Genomic DNA, 19,875 nt, shown 5'->3' with positions numbered 1-19,875 from the left:
AGCTGGGAGCCCCGCTCAGCCTTGACCCCTTGGCCGCCCCCCCACTAAGCCATGGTTGATTGTGCCTCCAGCAAGCAGCAACCCTCGGGACAAACAGTGGGTCTCCCAGTCAAAGCTTCCACAGCCCGCAGGACACAGGTGACACATCTTTCATGATCAGAAGTCTGGTCCTGAGCTGAGCCCCTTCCATAGTCTCATCTCCCCCAACACTCTAGCTACACTTGACTTGGACAAATAACCACACATCCTCTTTCATACCTCTACGGCTCTGCACACACATGGCTTTGGTAGCAAAGCCCTTTCTATCTTTCCTCACTGGGAAACTCACCTATCTTTCAGGGCCTACCTAGCTTGAAACTCACTGCCTCTGTCCCCCGGGGAGAACAGATTGCTGCCTCCTCTGTGTCCCTGTGGCATTCAACAGACACCCCTGTGACAGCCATAGCAACCACAGGGCCCAGCTTTGCAGGAACAGTCCTCATTTTCAATATTCAGTCTTGCTGTCACCAAAATAAACACACACATACTTGTCAGGCCATGTGTTCCAATTCCTGGTTCAGAACCTGGGCAACAACAATAAAAGCACTGCACAAGAGCTAGCTGTTTCCAGATTTGAGCTCCTGAAGAATAGGGACTGTCTTTTATTCTTTTTTTTTTTTTTTTCTCTTCAGAGCTTAGAACAGTGCCCAGGAAAGAAGAGGTAGTTACAGAGTGGAAGGACAAACCATGAACTAGGCACCATTTAATGAATCTCCCCAATATGCAGTTTATGTCTCAGGGTGTCAGATGGTAATATCTACCAACAACAGTAATTAAGCTGGACAGAACATTTTCTAAGTTTCAAACATTTTCCCCATTTATTTATTTATTTGTTTATTTATTTTTCATTTCCCCCTTTTAATCCCATTTCATCCTGCCTGCTGCTCCAGACAGAAAAGGCCAGCTCAAGGCCATGATTCCTAAGTGACACCTCAAGAAACAAAGTTAACAGAGCAAAAAGGAATCTTTTGATGATAAATGTGAATAGAGAAATATGGTAGACACTATCCTAACCAAGTGGTCAAACCAAAGCATCAGTACCAACTGGTAACCTGGCATCCTGTGCCACCTGTCGTGGTGCAATGGGCAATACACATTACTTATGATTCATTATCACCAAAATTGTCCCACCCAAGTCAAACTGGGCCTCTAACTCAACTTCCAGCTTATAGGAAATACAGGAGACAAAGGAACAAGTGCAAAGACACCACAAGGGAACCATGAGACAAATCCAGGAAGTGAATCTTAAAAAATAAAAAATCAGTATCATTAACAACAACAAAAAGTCATTAAAAAAAAAAAGGCAAGGTATTGTTCTGGACCAAACTTGTATTGGACTCTGGCTCAAAGAGGAAAAACACTGGGGCACCTGGTGGCTCAGTCAGTTAAGCATCTGCCTTCAGCTCATGTCATGATCTCAGGGTCCTGGGATTAAGACCCATGTCGGGCTCCCTGCTCAGCATGAAGTCTGCTTCTCACTCTCCCTTTGCCCCTCCCCCTGCTCATGCTCACTCTCTCTCAAATCAATAAATAAAATCTTTTCAAAAAACAAAAAATAAAGAGGAAAAACACTATAAAAGACATTTGGGAGAAAGTTGGGAGAAAAATGGGCTAGACAGTAGGTGCTATTTTACAGAAATACCAGTTGACCCTTGAACAACGTAGAGGTCAGGGGCACCAACGCTTTGGGCAGTCAAAAATCTGTGTACTTTTGACTTCCCAAAAACTTAACTACTGATAGCCTACTGTTGATGGGAAGACTTAAAGATAATAGTTGATTAACACATATTTTGTATGTTATATGTATTATATATTATATTCTTACAATAAAATAAGCTAGAGAAAACAAATGTTATTAAGAAAGTCATAAGGGGGGATCCCTGGGTGGCTCAGCGGTTTAGTGCCTGCCTTTAGCCCAGGGCGTGATCCTGGAGTCCCAGAATCGAGTCCCGCGTCAGGCTCCCGGCATGGAGCCTGCTTCTCCCTCCTCCTGTGTCTCTGCCTCTCTCTCTATGTCTATCATAAATAAATAAATCTTAAAAAAAAAAAAAAGAACATTAAAAAAAAAAAGAAAGTCATAAGGAAGAAAGAATACATTTGCAGAACTGAACTGTAAAAAATCGTCATAGAAGTGTACCCAGTTGTTTGAGGGTCAACTGTACTGATTGACTTAGGTGTGCTAAAAGTATTGTCCTTATTCTTTTTAGGGAAATGAAAATCAAAACCACAATGAGATGTCACCACCTGACACCTGTCAGAATGACTAAAATGAAAAAGACAAGAAATAAGTATTGGTGAGGATTTTGAGAAAAAGAAACCCTCATGCACACCATTGATGAGAATGCCAACTGATGCCGCCACTGTGGAAAAAAAAAGTATGGAGGCACCTCAAAAAATTAAACATAGAACTACTCCATGATCCAATCATTCCACTGCTGGTACTTACCCAAAGAAAATGAAAACACTAATTATAAAAGATGTATGTACCCCTATGTTTACTGAAGCATTATTTATAATAGCTAAGACATGGAAGTGACCCTACTGCCCAACCATAGATGAATGGATAAAGACAATGTGGTATAGATATTCAATGGAATACTATTCAGCCATAAAAAAGAATGAGATCTTGGCATTTGCAACAACATGGACAGACCTAGAGGGTATTATGCTAAGTGAAAATATGTCAGACGGAGAAAGAAAAATACCATATGGTTTCACTCATATGTGAAATTTAAGAAACAAAACAAACAAAAAAAGAAACAAAAGAGCAAACAAACGAAAAGAGACAAACAGACAAAACAGCCTTTTAAATACAGAAAATAAATTGGTGGCTGCCTGAGATGGGAGGGGGGATGGGTGAAATAGATAAAGGGGGTTAAGAGTACACTTTTCATGAAGAGCACTGAGCAACATATAGAACTGCCGAATCATTATACTGTACATCTGAAACTAGTAGAACACTGTGTGTTAACTACCCTGGAATTAAAAAAAATATTATATATATATATATATCTCATGCCTATTCTTAAAAGATTACGTTATGGTATGGGGTGATGTATCATGATGTATCATGTTATCTGCAACTTTAAAAAATGGGCATTACATATACAGAAGAATAAAGCAAATAGAGCAAAACAGGAAGAACTGTTGAATCTAGGTGGAGGACAGATTTGTCCACCTAGCACAGTTTACTGTGCTCTTCTTTCAAAACTTCTATATGCTTGAAAGTTTTCATAATAAAAAGTCAGGAAAAATAAAGAGTATTAATACTATCTGCAGGATGACAATATTACTAATATGAAAAAGAACCAACTGTAGATCTTGGAAACCAAATCTGTAATTGTCAAAATAAAGACAACAAGAGCTGGAATAAATGATCAGAACAGACACAACTGAGGGACACCTGGGTGGTGAAGTCAGTTGAAGTGTCCGACTCTTGATTTCAGCTCAGGTCACGATCTCGGGATCAAGCCCAGTGTGGGCTCTGCGCTCAGCATGGAGTCTGCTTGAGATTCTCTCCTCCTTTCCCTCTGCCCTTCCTGCTCATGCTCTTTCTCTCTCTAAAATAAATAAATCTTAAAAAAAAAAAAAAAAAAAAAAAAAAAAAAAAGGACACAGTCGAAAAGGAAATCAGTGTGCTGGAGGGTGAAGCCCAGGGTTTGTCCAGGACACAGCACAATAGAGCACCACACTATTAAGATGGAGAAGATAAGAGATATGGAGAACAGATCCTAAGTTCCAGCTCCTGTCCCATGCAAGTTCCAGAGGGAAGAACGAGAGCTAATCAAAGACATCTTTAAAAAACTCCTTAGACCTTCAGAGGTGCCTGGGTGGTGCAGTTGGTTAAGCATCCGACTCTCGGTTATGGCTCAGGCCATGATCTCAGGGTCCTGAGATCGAGCCCCACGTTGGGCTCCACGCTTAGGGTGGAGTTTGGGTTTCTCTCACCCTCTCCCTCTGCTCCCCTCTACCCATGCTTGCTTGCTCTCTCTCTCAAATAAATAAATTAACCTTTAAAAAAAAATTCCTTAAGACCTTTAGAAATACAGGAATTTTCACTCTGATTATACCTACTGAGTTCAGAGCAGGGTGAATGAAAAAAATATCCCACAACCTAGATATACAATGGTAAGTTTTCAGAACATCAGAAATCAAGGGTCACTTGATTTCAAGAGTCACTTAGAGATTCTTTCTGAAAGAATCACTTGAGGAACAATTCAGGCAAAATGAAAATGAACTAAAGTTATAAACAGTAAACCAAAAATCAATAAATAAAACTTGGAATTAAAATCCAATAGTTATCAAAATAACTGCTGGTGGCACAATGTCAAAAAAATCAATAATGGTCTGGCACTAGAACCCTGGATGATTTCAATGTGGAAATTGGGGGTGAGGAGGCAATGAGGAGGGAAAAAAGGTGTGCCAGGGTTCTTGTTCTCTTAGGGTCAAAGAAATAGATACTAATTCTAGACCACAGCTAGAAAAATATAAATTTGAGTACGCATTTAACATTTAACAAGATAAATATAAATAGGATATACACACTTCCAAATTACTAAGAGGGTGGCATAGGAGAGAGATCCAACAGAAGCCAAGACATACTTTGTGACTTGGAAAAAGCCAGTCACTGAATCCAGTTCCTGCAACAACAGAGAAGGTGCAGTGCTAAGTGCAGGCACACAGCAGAGCTCACATTCCCTCCCGGGCCTGGGAATAAACAGGTCAGTGAGGTGTAGAGGATGGTAGTAAGTGCTAGGAAGAAAAAGCAAGGTGAATAAGGATTATAAAGTAACTCAGACCTCAAAAACAAAAAGAAGCCAGACACAGGAAAGCCTGCAATATTGCAGGATTCCATTTATACGGAGTGTCCAGAACAGGCAACTCTATAGAGACAGAAAGTAGACAAGTGGGTGCTGGGGAAGCAGGAATGAGAATGACTGCTCAGGGGTAGGGGGGGTTCTTTTGAGGTAATGAAAATATATAAAAACTGATTGTGGTGATGGCTATACAACTCTGTGAGTAAACAACATGACCAGACTGAACTGAACACTTTAAATGGGGGATTTCTATGGCATATGAATTATATATCTCAATAAAGATTTTTTTTTTCAAGGAGCTTGGTAGAGTGCTACTTTAGACAAGATAGGCAAGTAAGGGAGCATCTGGGTGGCAGTCAGTTGAGCATCAGACTCTTAACTTCAGCTCAGGTCATGATCTTGGGGTCGTGGGATCAAGCCCCACGTCACGCTCTGTGCTCAGCGCAGAGTTTGCTTGGGATTCTCTTCTCCCTCTGCCCCTCCCCCCACTGGCACTCGCGCGCGCGCTCTCTCTCTCTCTTTAAAATAAATTAATAAAATCTAAAAGAAAAAAATAGAGGGTCAAGTAAGGCCACCTCATGTGAGGTAAAACAATAATCTGTTGTGTATTCATACACATATACACATGGAGAGCAAACTGCCCCAAAGCATCTTAAGACTCTATGGCCTTCATCCATAACCATACTGCTGCTCAGAGGCAGGGGAACCCCTGAGTAGTAAAGAGAAGAATCCAGCTGGAATTCTATAGCTTGGAGAGTATTTTAATACTTAATGAGTTTTTCATGCTAGACTTGAAAATAGCAACCATGACTATTTCACATCAAATTAACCAAACTTTGCCAGTTACAGTTTTAAGAGATTAGGCTTTTCAGCAAATGAGCCTGTAAAAATTTCCCCATCAACTTGTGCTATGGTGATACTATTTCTCAAAAGTCATAAAATTAAAAATAGAAGTCATAAAATCAAACAAAACAACACTGAGTTCCCATAAGATCTCGTGTATTCACCCAACATTTATCTCTCCTCCCTGGCCAGGAGACCTTCAGCTCGTGCATGAACTCCAGCCTTCAAGCAGAGCTTCACTCATACCCTTTCCTGCTTAGAAGGCTTTCCCTCCCTCTGTCTCACTACTTGCTAGTTGATTCAGTCAATACTTTCCAAGGGCTTATTTTGGGGGAAATAACCAAAAAAGAAAACTCGAGAATTGAAGTTTACACTGAGGTATTTACCTTGTGATTTTTTTTTTAAGATTTTATTTATTCAGAGACAGAGACAGAGACAGAGAGAGAGAGAGAGAGAGAGAGAGGCAGAGACACAGGCAGAGGGAGAAGCAGGCTCCATGCAGGGAGCCCGACGTGGGACTCGATCCTGGGTCCCCAGGATTATGCCCTGGGCTGAAGGCAGTGCCAAACCGTTGACCCACCCAGGCTGCCCTACCCTTGTGATTTCAATAATAAAACAGATTTTTTCTATATATTTCAAAGAATTTTCATGTATTTTATAAAACTGATCTTTCTCTATGTAATTATCTATAATGTAAACATGGCAGATATTCACAGTTTGTAGCTAGCAAACTGAAGTTTATTCTGACAGTTATGACCCATTCTTTTCATCATGAAATCATCCATTATGTGTATACCCATGAGAGAGCTAAAATCCAAGAATAAAAAAACAAGTTAAGTCAAGAAAAAAATCGAAGTTTTTCACTGGAAAATGTAAACAGATTTTTTTAAAAAAATTTTTAGATTTTTATTTATTTATTTGAGAAACAGAGCATGTGAGCAGGAGGCAGAAGGAGAGGGAAGGAGAGAATCTCAAGCAGACTCCACACTGAGTATGGACCCCAACAACTTGGGGCTCAGTCTCATGACCCCAAGATCATGACCTGTGCCAAAATCAAGAGTTGGACGCTTAACTGAATAAGCCAGCCAGGCACTTCAGAATATTTTTAATTTTAAAAATACCTAATTTTTACCCTTCTCAGGCATCAAAATGCCAGGAGTGGGAATTACCTGGCTTGAAATTGTAAGACTTTTTTTTTCTTCAGTGATGAAATGGTCCCACACCACCAGCATCAGCTAACCTTTTAGGCCTTTCATATCAAGCAAGATGAACAGCATCCTCTTAAAAGCAGTCGCCTCAAGAGGTGACACATTCCAATGACCTGTCCCTGCCCAACACACACTGCAATTGCTGTCAGGGCCCTCAGGCAAGCCCCCCTGGCACCAGAATTGTGTCTTTATAGGTAAGACCTCACTTTGGACCAAAGAACAGAAGAATCGCTACCTCTATGGAATGCTCTCAAATACACCCCAGAAACACCTGCCAGAAGGAAGAGCTGTAGGTCCCAAAGAATGTGAATAAGGATCGTCAACAGCTGATCAAACATTTGGGAAATGCGCACACAATTTCTCAAGGAGACTACTTTGAAAGAGGCAGCGCTCATGGACACATTAGGTTCTAGGTCACTACTGTTTACAAATCAGCCACATTACTCCTTAGTCACGCTCCAGATTTGGGACAGTGTCACCTCAAACACTGATGAACAGGTGCAAAAACCTCGAAGAACCCACAATGCTAATACACCTCATCTAGGACTAAGTTCCTCTTTTCCCAGCACAAGAAAGGGGAGCTTATAAGACAAAGGAGTACAAGTAAGATCAGAGGAGTCCATGTGTGTCACGGTATATAGATATGGGAGCTATTAATGAGAAATGGTCCTTGGGACGCCTGGGTGGCTCAGTGGTTGAGCATCTGCCTTCGGCTCAGGGCATGATCCTGGGGTCCTGGGATGGAGCCCCACATTGGGCTCCCTGCATGGAGCCAGCTTCTCCCTCTGCCTGTGTCTCTGCCTCTCTCTGTGTGTCTCTCATGAATAAATGAATAAAATCTTTTTAAAAAAAAGAAGAGAGAATTGATCCTTGCTGATTAATTTATCACAGCAGGTTGGAGAGATCCTCTCTCTAACAGCACTTGCTCAAGTTCTGTTGCAACATGTTCAAGAGAACAGCATTTTGTAAGCCATTCTAAAGATGGGTTTTTTCTTTTGTTCACACTAGCCATATGCACCAATTCACCCAATTCATCTGAATTAATCAGGATTTGTTTGTTTAACAAGCACCTGGCATTAAGATGCTGTTATCGTACTGCTAATCAAAATACACAAAAAAAAGTAAAATGCAAGTGATCTATGACAGCCCAGATATTAAACTCATCCCAAACCTTTCCATGCATATGTGGTGCTTGTGCATGTTCTCCCAGTGGAAGAGGGCATAGCACAGCAGTGAGGGTAAGCACCAGACCAGGAGCCTGAAGGATAAGTTCTTTTCATATCTGCCACCCACAAGCCTTGATGTTTTGCTCTGTAAGATGGGGATCCTTCTCATCCCCATGAGCAAATCCTATGTGGGTAGGTGAGACAGGGATTCTTTTTTTTTTTTTTTTTTTTTTTGAGACAGGGATTCTTTCTGTAGCTCACTAATAGAGTAACAGGTCAGTGAAGTGACTTGCACAAGGTCAGCTGAGCACCCAGGCCGAGAAGCCAAGCTTCTGGACTCCTCAAGCCACACTTTCTCTCTCTCAGGTGATTGCCACACCAATGACGGCCCCCTGTTTACTGATGATCTGCAACGGGCCAGGTCCCTAAAGCTAAGAGGTTTGCAAGTGAAGCAGATCAAAAGTGGTGACGTCACATGCCCAGAACACTAGAAGGCAAAGCCAAGATTTAAAGGTGGTGCCGCGGTGGGGGTCTAACACTGGCCCTCCTTCCACTGTCTTTCCATGAAATGTGCTATCCCAGGACTGTCAGAAACCTCGGGAGGCAAGGTTTATCTTGCAACGGGGATGGCCATCATTGGCCTCAAGAACAGATTTCTTTCTTTTTTTTTTTTTTTTTTAAAGATTTTATTTATTCATTCATTCAGAGAGAGCGAAGAGAGAGGCAGAGACACAGGCAGAGGGAGAAGCAGCCTCCATGCAGGAAGCCCGATGTGGGCTCGATCCCGGGTCTCCAGGATCATACCCCAGGCTGTAGGCGGCGCTATACCTCTGCGCCACCGGGGCTGCCCAAGAACAGATTTCTTCAGACAACCAGCATGACCCAGAACTTCTTTCTTATCTAACAGTCCTTTTGCTCTTTCTGATCAAAACTGAAAAAGTCAAACCAATAAGATCCAAATCAGAAAAGCACCCGATCCAAAGAGCAAAATCAGACCTCTGATTGGACGCCCAGAGGATGTAAACTCGAAAAAGAAGAGGGTTCTTATTTCCCTGCCCCTGCCCCCTCTTTTGGAAGTACCAGGAGCAGCTACAAAAACAAAGGTGACTTGCAGGGCCCAGGGCAGCTAGAGAGTCAAGGCCCAAGGGCATAAACCTTACCTCTGTGAAGGAGAGATACGGCAACATCTCAACAAGGGGAGAGTGAACCTGATAGAGAGCTGAATAAAGGGGGTATAATTCGACAAGGCTAACCTGTGTGTGTGGACTTGAGGCCTGTGTCCCCAGTGATCTGCAAAACGAGTTTACATAACAGGCCTTTGTGCTGCCCCAGATAAGACAGAGTAGAAGAGCTCTCAGAGTGTTTTAAGGATTTAGAACCAGCTAAGATTCCTGGGGGACACTGAGGATGAGGATGGCAGGGAGGAAGCAAAGGGTAGGGGAGAGGGGAGTTAAGACATCACCTGTCTGATCTACAGAGGAGAATGGTAACAACAGCAGTAATAATTTAAGTCCTCATATTTGTAATTCCTTGGCCTTATTTGCAATAGCACTTTCAGGACAGACCAGAATCCAGTAACATTGACTGCCTCTTCTTAGAGGGCACTGTAGGGTTGGGAGACAAAGGTGGAAGGGAGGTTTTTGGGTTTTTTTTTTTTTTTAACTGTGTGCCCTTGAAATTTTGAAATTCTGGACCATGTAGATGGATTATCTATTCAAAAATAAATAAAGGGAATTTTTACACTATTTTAACCATGTCTAGAGTTTTCCAACAATCCTAAGAAGCAGGCAGAGCAAAGATCATTAGTTCCAACTCACAGATGAGGAAGCCATGGGCTCTAAGAAAGAAAAAGGAGGGATCCCTGGGTGGCGCAGTGGTTTGGTGCTTGCCTTTGGCCCAGGGCGCGATCCTGGAGACCCGGGATCGAATCCCACATCAGGCTCCCGGTGCATGGAGCCTGCTTCTCCCTCTGCCTATGTCTCTGCCTCTCTCTCTCTCTCTGACTATCATAAATAAATAAAAATTTAAAAAAAGAAAAAAAAAAAAGAAAGAAAAAGGAGGGACACCTGGGTGGCTCAGCAGTTGGGCGTCTGCCTTTGGCTCAGGTCATGATCCTCGAGTCCTGGGATTGAGTCCCACATTGGGGTCCCTGTATGGAGCCTGCTTTTCCCTCTGCCCGTGTCTGCCTCTTCCTCTCTGTCTTTCATGAATAAATAAATAAATAAAATCTTTAAGAAAAAAAGGAATTGGTCACAGTTGTGGTAGAGTTGGAAGTAAGACTCAGACCTTCACGTTCCTTTTTTAAAAAAAAAAGAATTTTTTTTAAAGAGACCCAGGCCGAGGGAGAAGCAGGTTCCCTGCGGGGAGTCTGATGGGGGACTTGATCCCAGGACCCTGGGATCACGACTTGAGCCGAAGGCAGGCGCAAAACCACTGAGCCACCCTGGTACCCCTGACCTTCATACTCCTAAGCCAGTGTTCTCTTTTGGAAACTCCACAGTTTGAAAGATGCAACCCCGCATAGCTAGAGCTGCGTGAATCCACATGGGGAAGGGCACAGGAACCCAGCACCCCATACGGAACCTTACTAACCAGCACAGCGGGCTATGTTCAGGGCTGGCTAGATGTTCCGGCAGTGGAAAAACATCCTGAAACTCATGAAGGCTTCAACTCTTACTACTGAAAAATCTATAAAATGCCCAAGTCCACACTGTTTCTCAAGCGTGGTGGCTGCAACCACATTTTTTTACTAGATTCATTAACTTGCAGACTCTCAGAGTCATCACTATGAACTCAGAGAGACTCAGACGGGTGGTCAAGTGTAAAAATAAGCACTGGGCTTACGACCCAGGCAGACCCTGAGTTCAAGTCCCAGTTTTACCATTGACTTGTGTGTGGCCTTCCGCATGCTGGTAACTTCATTTATTTTGGTCTCAGCATCCCCCCTATTAATAAGAATCAACTCGCAGACATGTATCCCATACCACGCATCTAACACTGTTGTAGGTGCGGGGACTCGCAGGCCCACAAAGGAAACTGGATCCCTGCACTTTCAAGGAGCTGACAGGCCTTGTACAGGAGGAGACTGTCACATGAGGTCATTTTAAGTCCTGATAAGTGCTATGAACTTATCCCTGACCTTACCCTGTAATGGAACAGAAGGTCCAGAAGGGCAGGGAAGGCCTCTCTCTGAAAAGGAGGCATTTGCAGTGGGAGCCAAATGATGAGGCAGCAGGGGGATGTAGGGACACAGTATGACAAGCAAGGGGATAAAGAGCCCAAGGCAGGCCTGTCTGAAGGAGAGAGAAGGCCAGTGAGGCCAGAAAGTACTCAGTGAGGGGCAGAGGGAAGGAGCTAAACCAGCCAAGGCAGACAGGGGCCCACCTCTTCAGGTGAGCAATCTGGATGTCATTCTGGTTGCAACTGGAAGTGACTATAGAAATAAAGAGATTTAATTAGATCTGTAAAGTTGTAACTTCTTAATTTTTTTAGCAGTCAAATGAAAACAAGTGGAACCTCAATACCAAACTGGATACAAGTAGTTTTGCTCTATCTAGGTGAGAAGCCAGTTAAGGCCCTTCCGACCTTGTGGCCTCTTGGCTTTCCCGGCTCCCACCCCCCACCCCTCAGGGGATACCCCCACACCCTGGAGCTCAAAGGAGCTGGAAAAACACCAGGTGATCGATGTCTGGGTTCTTCAAGGTCTAACAAAAAAGTACAGGGAGGAGGTTTGGGATATGACACCGGATGCCTGCTGGACCCCAGGCAGCCCCTGGAAAGGTTTTAAATTAAATCCCTGATGTGGGCACACTTTCTGCAGGAACAATAACAATAAAATCTGGTTCATCAAAGGTTCCAGTTAAAATCACACTGCTGAAGCTATAGGGACAGAAAACAGATCAGTGATTGCCAGGGGCTAGGGTGAAGGGAGCACACTGACACAAAGAGACATGAGGGAACTTTCTGTGTTGCTGGAAGTATTCTATACTGTGATTGTGGGGATCCCTGGGTGGCGCAGCGGTTTGGCGCCTGCCTTTGGCCCAGGGCGCGATCCTGGAGACCCGGGATCGAGTCCCACATCAGGCTCCCGGTGCATGGAGCCTGCTTCTCCCTCCGCCTGTGTCTCTGCCTCTCTCTCTCTCTCTGTGACTATCATAAATAAATAAAAAATTAAAAAAAAATTTTTATACTGTGATTGTGGAGGTGATTATGGGGCTGTATACGTTTCGTCAAAATTCACACAACAGTACATGTAAAGTGGGTGAAGTTAAAGGAGTGGAAGTTAAACTTTCATGAACCTGATGTTTATGAAGACACCGCTGAGGAAAGCAAAAGTGACTTGCTCCTGCTGAGTCAGTAGAGCCCCCAAACTGCCACTTGAAGGACTGTCCCCCACCCACTGCTGCTCAGTTTCAATTCAATGCCTCTTTAGCACCCTGGGCCTCAGGTTTCTCTGACTACAAAATGAGGATGTAGATAATCGCCAAAAATTCTTCCACTCCAATCAGATTCTAAGAAGTAGTCTGGCACAGGGGAAAGACCTCAACCCTATAGAGTCAGAAAAACTGGAATAAAAATGCCCAGCTCTGTCAGTTACTTGCTGTGGGTGCCAAGGCCACCCTGTCCTATGCCAGACGGGGTTTAGTAAGAACGCATCTGTAAATCAGCTGGCACACAACAGACTCTCAAAAGGGGAAGCCATTATGTGGAGGGGTTTTACCATCCCTCCAGTGTCCTGATCCCAATCCCACCCAGCTGTGTCCTAAGAACAATGTGGAGGTGCCCATAAGGAAAAGAAATCGTGAACTGCCTGCCCTGTGTTGCATAACCCGTGCTCGGGTACACAGTACACCCTGGGCTCCACTGGGGCACAGGCTGTTATCTCGCCAGGTAAACAGGAACACCCTGCCCCCTCCTTGACCACCGTCAGCACCCAGCCACCACAAACACACGGGTGCAAGAGAAGACCGGCCCACAGCTTGCAGAAGCAGCCACTGCTATTTATGCCTATATTTTAGGCACTCCACTTTCCCTGTGGCTGCTGGCATCATCACAGGGCACAAAGTCATCCAAAGACACACTCCACCCATCCTCCAGCCCTTCCCTCGCCACCTGTTCCAAAGGGGTGGTCCCAAATAATGACTCAAAGCTGCCTGCCACACCTTGCTCCTATCTTTCTATCCTAAGGAAACCAAAAGAAACACACAGAAACCCAAAATATTATTAAAACAAAACAAATAAAACAAACCCTTCAGGCAGGGAGTTTCTGCTTCCCCTAGCACATCAACCCTAGAGGCACTGTGGCCGCGTAAAGTTTGTTGGCGTACTATTTCTCCATGGAGGGACAGGAGGTAGGCAACACCCAGAAATTATCCCAATTTTGCAGAAACAAAGAGCTAAATACTGTGCAAAAGACAAGCATGAGCACGGCTACAGCAGCCCAGGGACCCAAAGCATCAGATCTCCAGGGACTCCAATACCTGGCTCAACTTCTAGAAAGCACAGAGGTAACAGGAGATAACACTTGCCCTGTGCTGCCCCTGCTCAGTGCTCTCAGGAGCTGTCCTGCAGATACGTGAACTCAAAACCATGAAAGAATGGAAAAGATTTCTGCACAGCTCAGCTGAGGAAAGATATTGAGCAAAAACAATGCTCCGTCCTGGCCATGGTCTCCGAACTCTCATTAGGGAGGGCTGGTGGCCAGGTTAAGAGACTCTGATTCACTAATCATAAATATTATTTATCAAACCATTGCCAGGACATTGTGGCAACTACATCCTGCTGTTTCTATTCAGAGCCGTTGCCACATTCGGTCCTCTCCCCCACCTTCCGGTATCTGTGAACTTTCCAGTTTCTATCAAACTCCAGCCGGGGGAGGGGACCCAGTGCCGGCCCTCGTCGAGGAAAGTTCCACCACCAAGTCCACAAAGAGACTGCGGGGAGGCGTGGCCAGGCCGGAAACTCTGACAAAAAGTTTGGCCCTCCGGTCCCAGAAGCAACTACTTCCTGGTCCCCCGCAGCCGCGGGAGGGGAGGCTGCTTCTGCGGCCGGCTCCCCCGCCAGGGCCGCCGCGCGGGGTGCGGGGCGCGGGGCGCGGGGCGCTCGGAACGCGGCGGGAGGGGGCGGGAGGGGGCGGGAGGGGGCAGGAGGGGGCGGGAGGGGGCGGGCCGCCCGGCGCCCTTCGGACCCGCGCTCGGAGGCGCCCCGCTGCCTGCCACTGGCGAGGTCATTTCGGAGCAAGTGCCCGCGGGGGGTGGGCTCGGGAGGGCGGGGCCTCCCCCCCGCAGGACCCCCGCACACACACGCCCCCGAGGCCGGCGCCCCGAGGACGAGGCCTGACCCGGACCCAGACCCCAGACCCCAGGCCCAGGCCTGCTCCGACCGGAGGAAGGGGAAGGGCGGCGGAAGGGATCTGCCAGAAGCCCGAGGGCCATCCGGACGCTCGCGGCGGCCCTGGGCTCCCGCAGCCCCCGCCCCCGCCCCGCGGAGGGAGCGCCTTCTGGGGGCGCTGGCGGACCGCGGGGCCGTCGGAGCGGCCAGAGGGCCAGGCCGCCCCCGCGCCGCGGCTCCGGGCCGGGCCTCCCACCTTGACCCGCTTGCCCTGGATCTCCAGCGTCTTCATGGTGAAGTCGACGCCGATGGTGCTGCCCTGGCGCTCCGAGAAGGCGCCGGTCTTGAAGCGCTGCACCACGCACGTCTTGCCCACGCTCGCGTCGCCCACCAGCACCAGCTTGAACAGGAAATCGTACTGCTCGTCCGGGTCCCCCGGGCCCGGGCCTGGGCCCGCCATGGCCGCGCGGGAGCCGAAGGGCCGCCGCTCCACACGCCGAGCAGCCTGAGCGCGCGGAAGCCGCGGACCGCCTGGCGACGTGGAACCGCCGCAACACCTGAAGAAGGGGCGCCGCCGACTGCCGGCCCCGGCCCCGCCCCCGGCCCCGCCCCGCCCCGCCCTCGGCCAGCCGGGAGCCCGCGGGCCTCCGCTCCGCCCGGGGCTCGCCTAGTTCCGCCGCCGCTCGCTCCGGGCCGGTGCAGCCCTCGCGCCCGCCCCCAGCCCCGCCGCGGCCAGGCTCCGCCCCCCGCGCCGCCCCGGCCCGACTCTACCACCCTCAGCACTCCGGGCCCGCCCCATCCCCACTCCAGCCTCGGCGCTCCTCGGGACAGACTCCGCCCTCGGCCACACCCCCGAGCAGACTCCGCCCCCAGCCCGGCTCCTGGCCCCGCCCCCAGCCCGACTAGCGGCCCTCGGCCCGTCGACGTCGGCTTCTCAGCCCCGCCCCCAAGCCCGCCCCCAAGCCCGCCCACAACCCAACTCGGCTCGCAGCCCCGCCCCCAGCGCTCGCCACGCCCCCCAGCGCCTGCGGGCCAGGCTGCGGGCCCTGAGCAGTCAGGAGCAGGCTCAAGGGAGTGGTGATCTCTGGGCCTGCAGGCCTGGGGGCCTATTAACCCAGACAATGTACCCAGAACGGCCATGGCCTCCTCTAGAATGGATCCGTCGGGAAGGGGACAACAACGCAGCGTCCCTTCTGCAGGGCCGATAATGCAGCATCCCTCTAACAGAGGATGGAGATAGGTGATAGCATCTTCCCACACGGAAGGGAAAGGCACAAGGGCCCACTACCAGGAACGAGAAGGCTTCAGTGAGGCCAGAAATCAAGCTGGCTACAAACTAGGGTGAAGACCAGAATCCCAGTGGGGAAAGAGACCTGAGGACTGTGTGCTCAAAGTGACCCCCCCCCCCCTTTCAGGACTCTGGAGAGAGGGGAACTAGAGAGACCGTGTGGTGGATGGCTAGGCCAGAGGAGTTGAGAGATCACAACCCCCAAAGGCAGCCTAGTGATGGTTGAAGCAGCTGTCCAAATGGCTCAGGGTGGGCTGGCTGAGTTGGGGTTATAATGGGCCCAGTTGGGCGAACTGACCCAGCCAAACAGCACCAATGACTGGCCTGAGCAGAGGAACATGAATAGGTTTGTGGGGAGTTTTGTGGAAGGGCAGACCAGCTCCTGCCAAGGTAGCCCATTAACCAAGGGTCCTTGGAAAAATGAAACCCAAATGTCTATAAAGGAGCTTAGGATAGAGACACCTGGGTGGCTCAGTGGTTGAGCATATATCTGCCTTTGGCTCAGATCATGACCCCGGGGGTCCTGGGATGGAGTCCTACATCAGGGTCCCCGTGGGGAGCCTGCTTCTCCCTAGGTCTCTGCCTCTATGTCTCTCATGAATAAATAAAATCTTTTTAAAAATCAAAAGGAAAAAAAAAGCTTAAAATAGATCAGATGGGACCTATCCCCACAAGGGGCTTTGAGAATACTTCCACCCCTCTTCAGAATCCAATTCTTCTTGGTTCAATAAATTTGATTAATGCTACTATGGTTCAGGTACTGTTCAAGGCCCTTGGAACACATCAGTGAAAAAGCAGACAAAAATCCATACCCTTTCCAGCAGAAAAGGGAAGAGGGCTTTCCTGTGGCTTAAGAAGACCACAAAGGGCAAGTCCACCAGGACCAGTAGTACCCTAAGGATCCCTGACCACCTTTACCAGCCAAATGGGGAAGAGACTGGATGAGGAAGCAAAGACAGCCCATGGAGAAGATGCAGGAGCAATCTATTCTGGAACAGTGTCAACTGTTCTCCCATGGGAAATACCCAATCGTGCCAGGCAGGGACCCCCAAAGTGCCGTGGAAAAGCAATTCTGGGAGCCCAGCTTTATAACATCAGACTGTGGTGTCAGGAAATAGCCTCCCATTCCGAGGTAGAAGGACATGGGATGGGAGGCATCCACATGCTGCAGTTGGCTCTGGGGCATGTCTCAAAGTTCATAACTTTTTCTCAAAGTCCAGAAAAAAAACATCTGTCCCAGCCCAGAGTGGCTACTCAGTCACTGGTGGAGAGAGGTAAGGAAAAGGTGAGCCCAGGGGCCAGGATGAGCCAAGACTCAACTACTGGAAACATGGGAGAGGAAGGAAAAGTGTAGACATTTGCAGGGCGAGGAGGAGAGGTAGCTGAATAACTGAAATGGCCTTTACATTTGCCTTGCCTGGAATTGACTTAGGGTCAGGTGGAGGTGCGTTTGTCTGCCTATGGATTTTGCCAGAAAGTCCAGCTACCACTTATCTTTGTAGGGTGATGGAAATGTTCTAAAACTAGACTGTCGGGTGCCTGGGTGGCTCAGTTGGTTAAGTGTCTGCCTTGGGCTCAGGTCATGATCTTAGGGTCCTGGGATTGAATCTCCAGTCTGCCTCTCCTTCTCCCTCTGCCCCTCCCCCCACTCACTCATCCTCTCTCTCTCTCTCTCTCAAATAAAAATCTTTAATAAAATAAAACTAGATGGTCATGAGGGCTACAGGACTCAAGGAATTTATAAAATCCTTAAATTGTACACTTACAATGGGTGGAATTGATGTACATAAATTACACCTCAATAAAACTGTTAAAAAATATCTTTATTTTCTTTCTTTTGGTGGTAAGTTTATGCTCATTTGAAACAGTAATTCAAATTCAAAAACGCTTATGAGGGGATCCCTGAGTGGCTCTGCTGTTCAGAGCCTGCCTTCAGCCCAGGGCATGATCTTGGAGTCCCTGGATCCCATGTCAGGCTCCCTGCATGGGGCCTGCTTCTCCCTCTGCCTGTGTCTCCGCCTCTCTCTCTCTCTCTCTCTCTGTGTGTGTGTGTGTCTCTCATGAATAAATAAATAAAATCTTTTAAAAATATGTTTATGATATCTCACATAATGCCCCAGATTTATAATAATGCATATCTCAAATTTTTAAAAATGTATCAGAATTTAACATTCTTGGGGCACCTGGGTGGCTCGGTCAGTTATGCAGCTGGGTGACTTAGGTCATGATCTGGGGGTCCTGGGATTAAGCCCTGTGTTGGGCTCCCTGCTCAGCAAAGTCTGCTTCTTCCTCTCCCTCTCCTCACCCCCTACTCATGCTTGCTCTCTTACTCTCTCTAATAAATAAATAAAATCTTAAAAAAAAAAAAAAATTAACATTCTTAAAGCTAGTGGAGGGTGGGCTGAGTTTTAACTGTGTTTATGCTGTTGTCACATGGGGGCATAACATCCTTAATAGACAAACTGATAAACTGAGGGATCTGCTATAACCCCAATGGTCTGTGGATCAGAACTCCTCCAAGTGTTTAAGGGACAAAAGCCATCTTTCTTCCCCTTTCTTGGCTCCTCCCTCCATTCTTTCTTCCTCCTTTCTTCCTCCATCTTTATTCTTTCCAATGGTCACCATGATTAAAATATACAGCCTCTAACCATGTGTCATCTGAGTTTTATTTGGCAGCACCTAGACTTAGTGCTAAAAATGTGCCTCCATCAGATATGAAGGTGAGAAAACACTGTAAAGAAGTGAAGACCAGACATCAACCATGATACCCTCCATTCTTAACATAGAAGAGTGCTTGCTACACAATATTAGAATATAATGAGAGCAGCAAGGAAACAAAGCTATCTTGCCACAGTTGTAGACTTAGGTAGGCTGATGCTGGCTGAGGACTAGGAAGGCTCCCTCCCAGGGGCCAGCCCTCAGCCCACCTGGAGGCCAAAGAAATGCCAGCCATCCAACTCTCTCTCCCCTCCCAGAACCCCAAAATGTCATAAACACGGGTCAAATGAACCCTAGCCCTCCCCGCTTTTGTCGATGGCACCCATTTCAGTCTTGAGGCTCTGCCTGAAAATAAGGGATCATACGGCCCTCACCACCCCTACTCCCACCTCTACCAACACCATGCTGCCCTCCCACCCCCACTGCCACCCTCCACCTGATGCAGTGCCCCCACCCAGGAGCACCCTGGCTTCCTCTCCTGCTTCTAGTCCCCACGGTCCCCCGCCCCCACCACATGGGTTTGCTGGAAGGACTCTCATGAGGTCACTTCCCTGCTCAAACGTCTGTGATGAGTCCCAGACTCTGGAACACCCAGTGTTCTACCTTACTCCTCCAACACCATCTGTTCCCCTCCCCTATTGCCCAGACCCTCCAACTTGCCAAGTTTCACAGAATCCTGTATGGCCTAGAGAGAGGGACTGATGGGGATCAGACCCCCTCTCCCTACTCCTCACCACACCGAGGCGGAAACCCAGGCTCTGAGACTTACAGAAAAATATCTTGTGCAGGAACTCATGTACTGCTCAGCCCTGCAACTGAACTTCCCTCTACACATTCTTATTTCTTGGGGGGGAGGGGGGGGTTGAGGGGGGGAAGGGAGTGAAACAGGAGGGGAACAGATATGAAAATGCCTGAAGATGGGGGTGCTGTCACTAGTTCCCCCCAAGGACCTGTCTGCTCATTTGTTAAGCACTGCCTGTCCAGTGGGAAGGCCTGATGTTCCCAGATGGGCTCCTACTGTCACAGCTTCCCAGTTCCTGAGGGCAGGGGATGAGATACCCCCACTTCATCCTTTCCTGGGGCTTTGGAGAAGCAGGGGGAGGCCGGTCGTCTCTTCTCCAGGAGAGTCATCAGATGATGGGGTGGGGGTGAGAGTGGGACAGCCTGTACAGTGACACAATCTACACCGCTGCATCCTCGTGACAGCCTTGTCCCTCTCACAGCCACCCAAGGTATCCAGGGGCAGAGGAGAAAGATTTTAATCTCTTCCTTGTTTATAAATTGTTCAAGAGCAGGAACACAAGTGTCAGGGGGACAGAGTGCAGGGTGGGTGGGAAGGCAGGGGGAGGAAGGCTGATCTGAGGCCTGAATGGAGCTGGCCTGATGAATTTTAAAGCAAAACAAGAAAAGACTGGTTTCACTCATAGGAAAACCAGTGGAGTGAGCAAAGGGGAGGGAAGTCTATG

At 47.7% G+C, this 19,875-nt stretch overlaps 1 protein-coding gene across 2 annotated transcripts in view; it reads right to left on the bottom strand.

Moving 5' to 3' along the window:
- The window catches only part of RAB43 (RAB43, member RAS oncogene family), a 32,684-nt gene extending 17,697 nt beyond the window's left edge, over positions 1 to 14,987 (bottom strand). The window contains exon 1 of one of the 2 annotated variants that reach the window (XM_025991568.2): positions 14,660 to 14,987. In XM_025991568.2, coding sequence (XP_025847353.2) covers positions 14,660 to 14,863 — 204 coding nt within the window. In that variant the 5' untranslated portion in view covers positions 14,864 to 14,987. The remainder of the gene's footprint in view (positions 1 to 14,659) is intronic. The other variant, XM_072720176.1, reaches the window with a different exon arrangement.
- Between the last annotated feature and the right edge of the window lie 4,888 nt (positions 14,988 to 19,875).

This window comes from Vulpes vulpes, chromosome 9 (genome assembly GCF_048418805.1).
Source record: "Vulpes vulpes isolate BD-2025 chromosome 9, VulVul3, whole genome shotgun sequence".
Lineage (NCBI taxonomy): Eukaryota > Metazoa > Chordata > Mammalia > Carnivora > Canidae > Vulpes > Vulpes vulpes.
The sequence above is the reverse complement of the archived record's forward strand: the minus strand, read 5'-3'. Positions and strand labels throughout refer to the sequence as shown.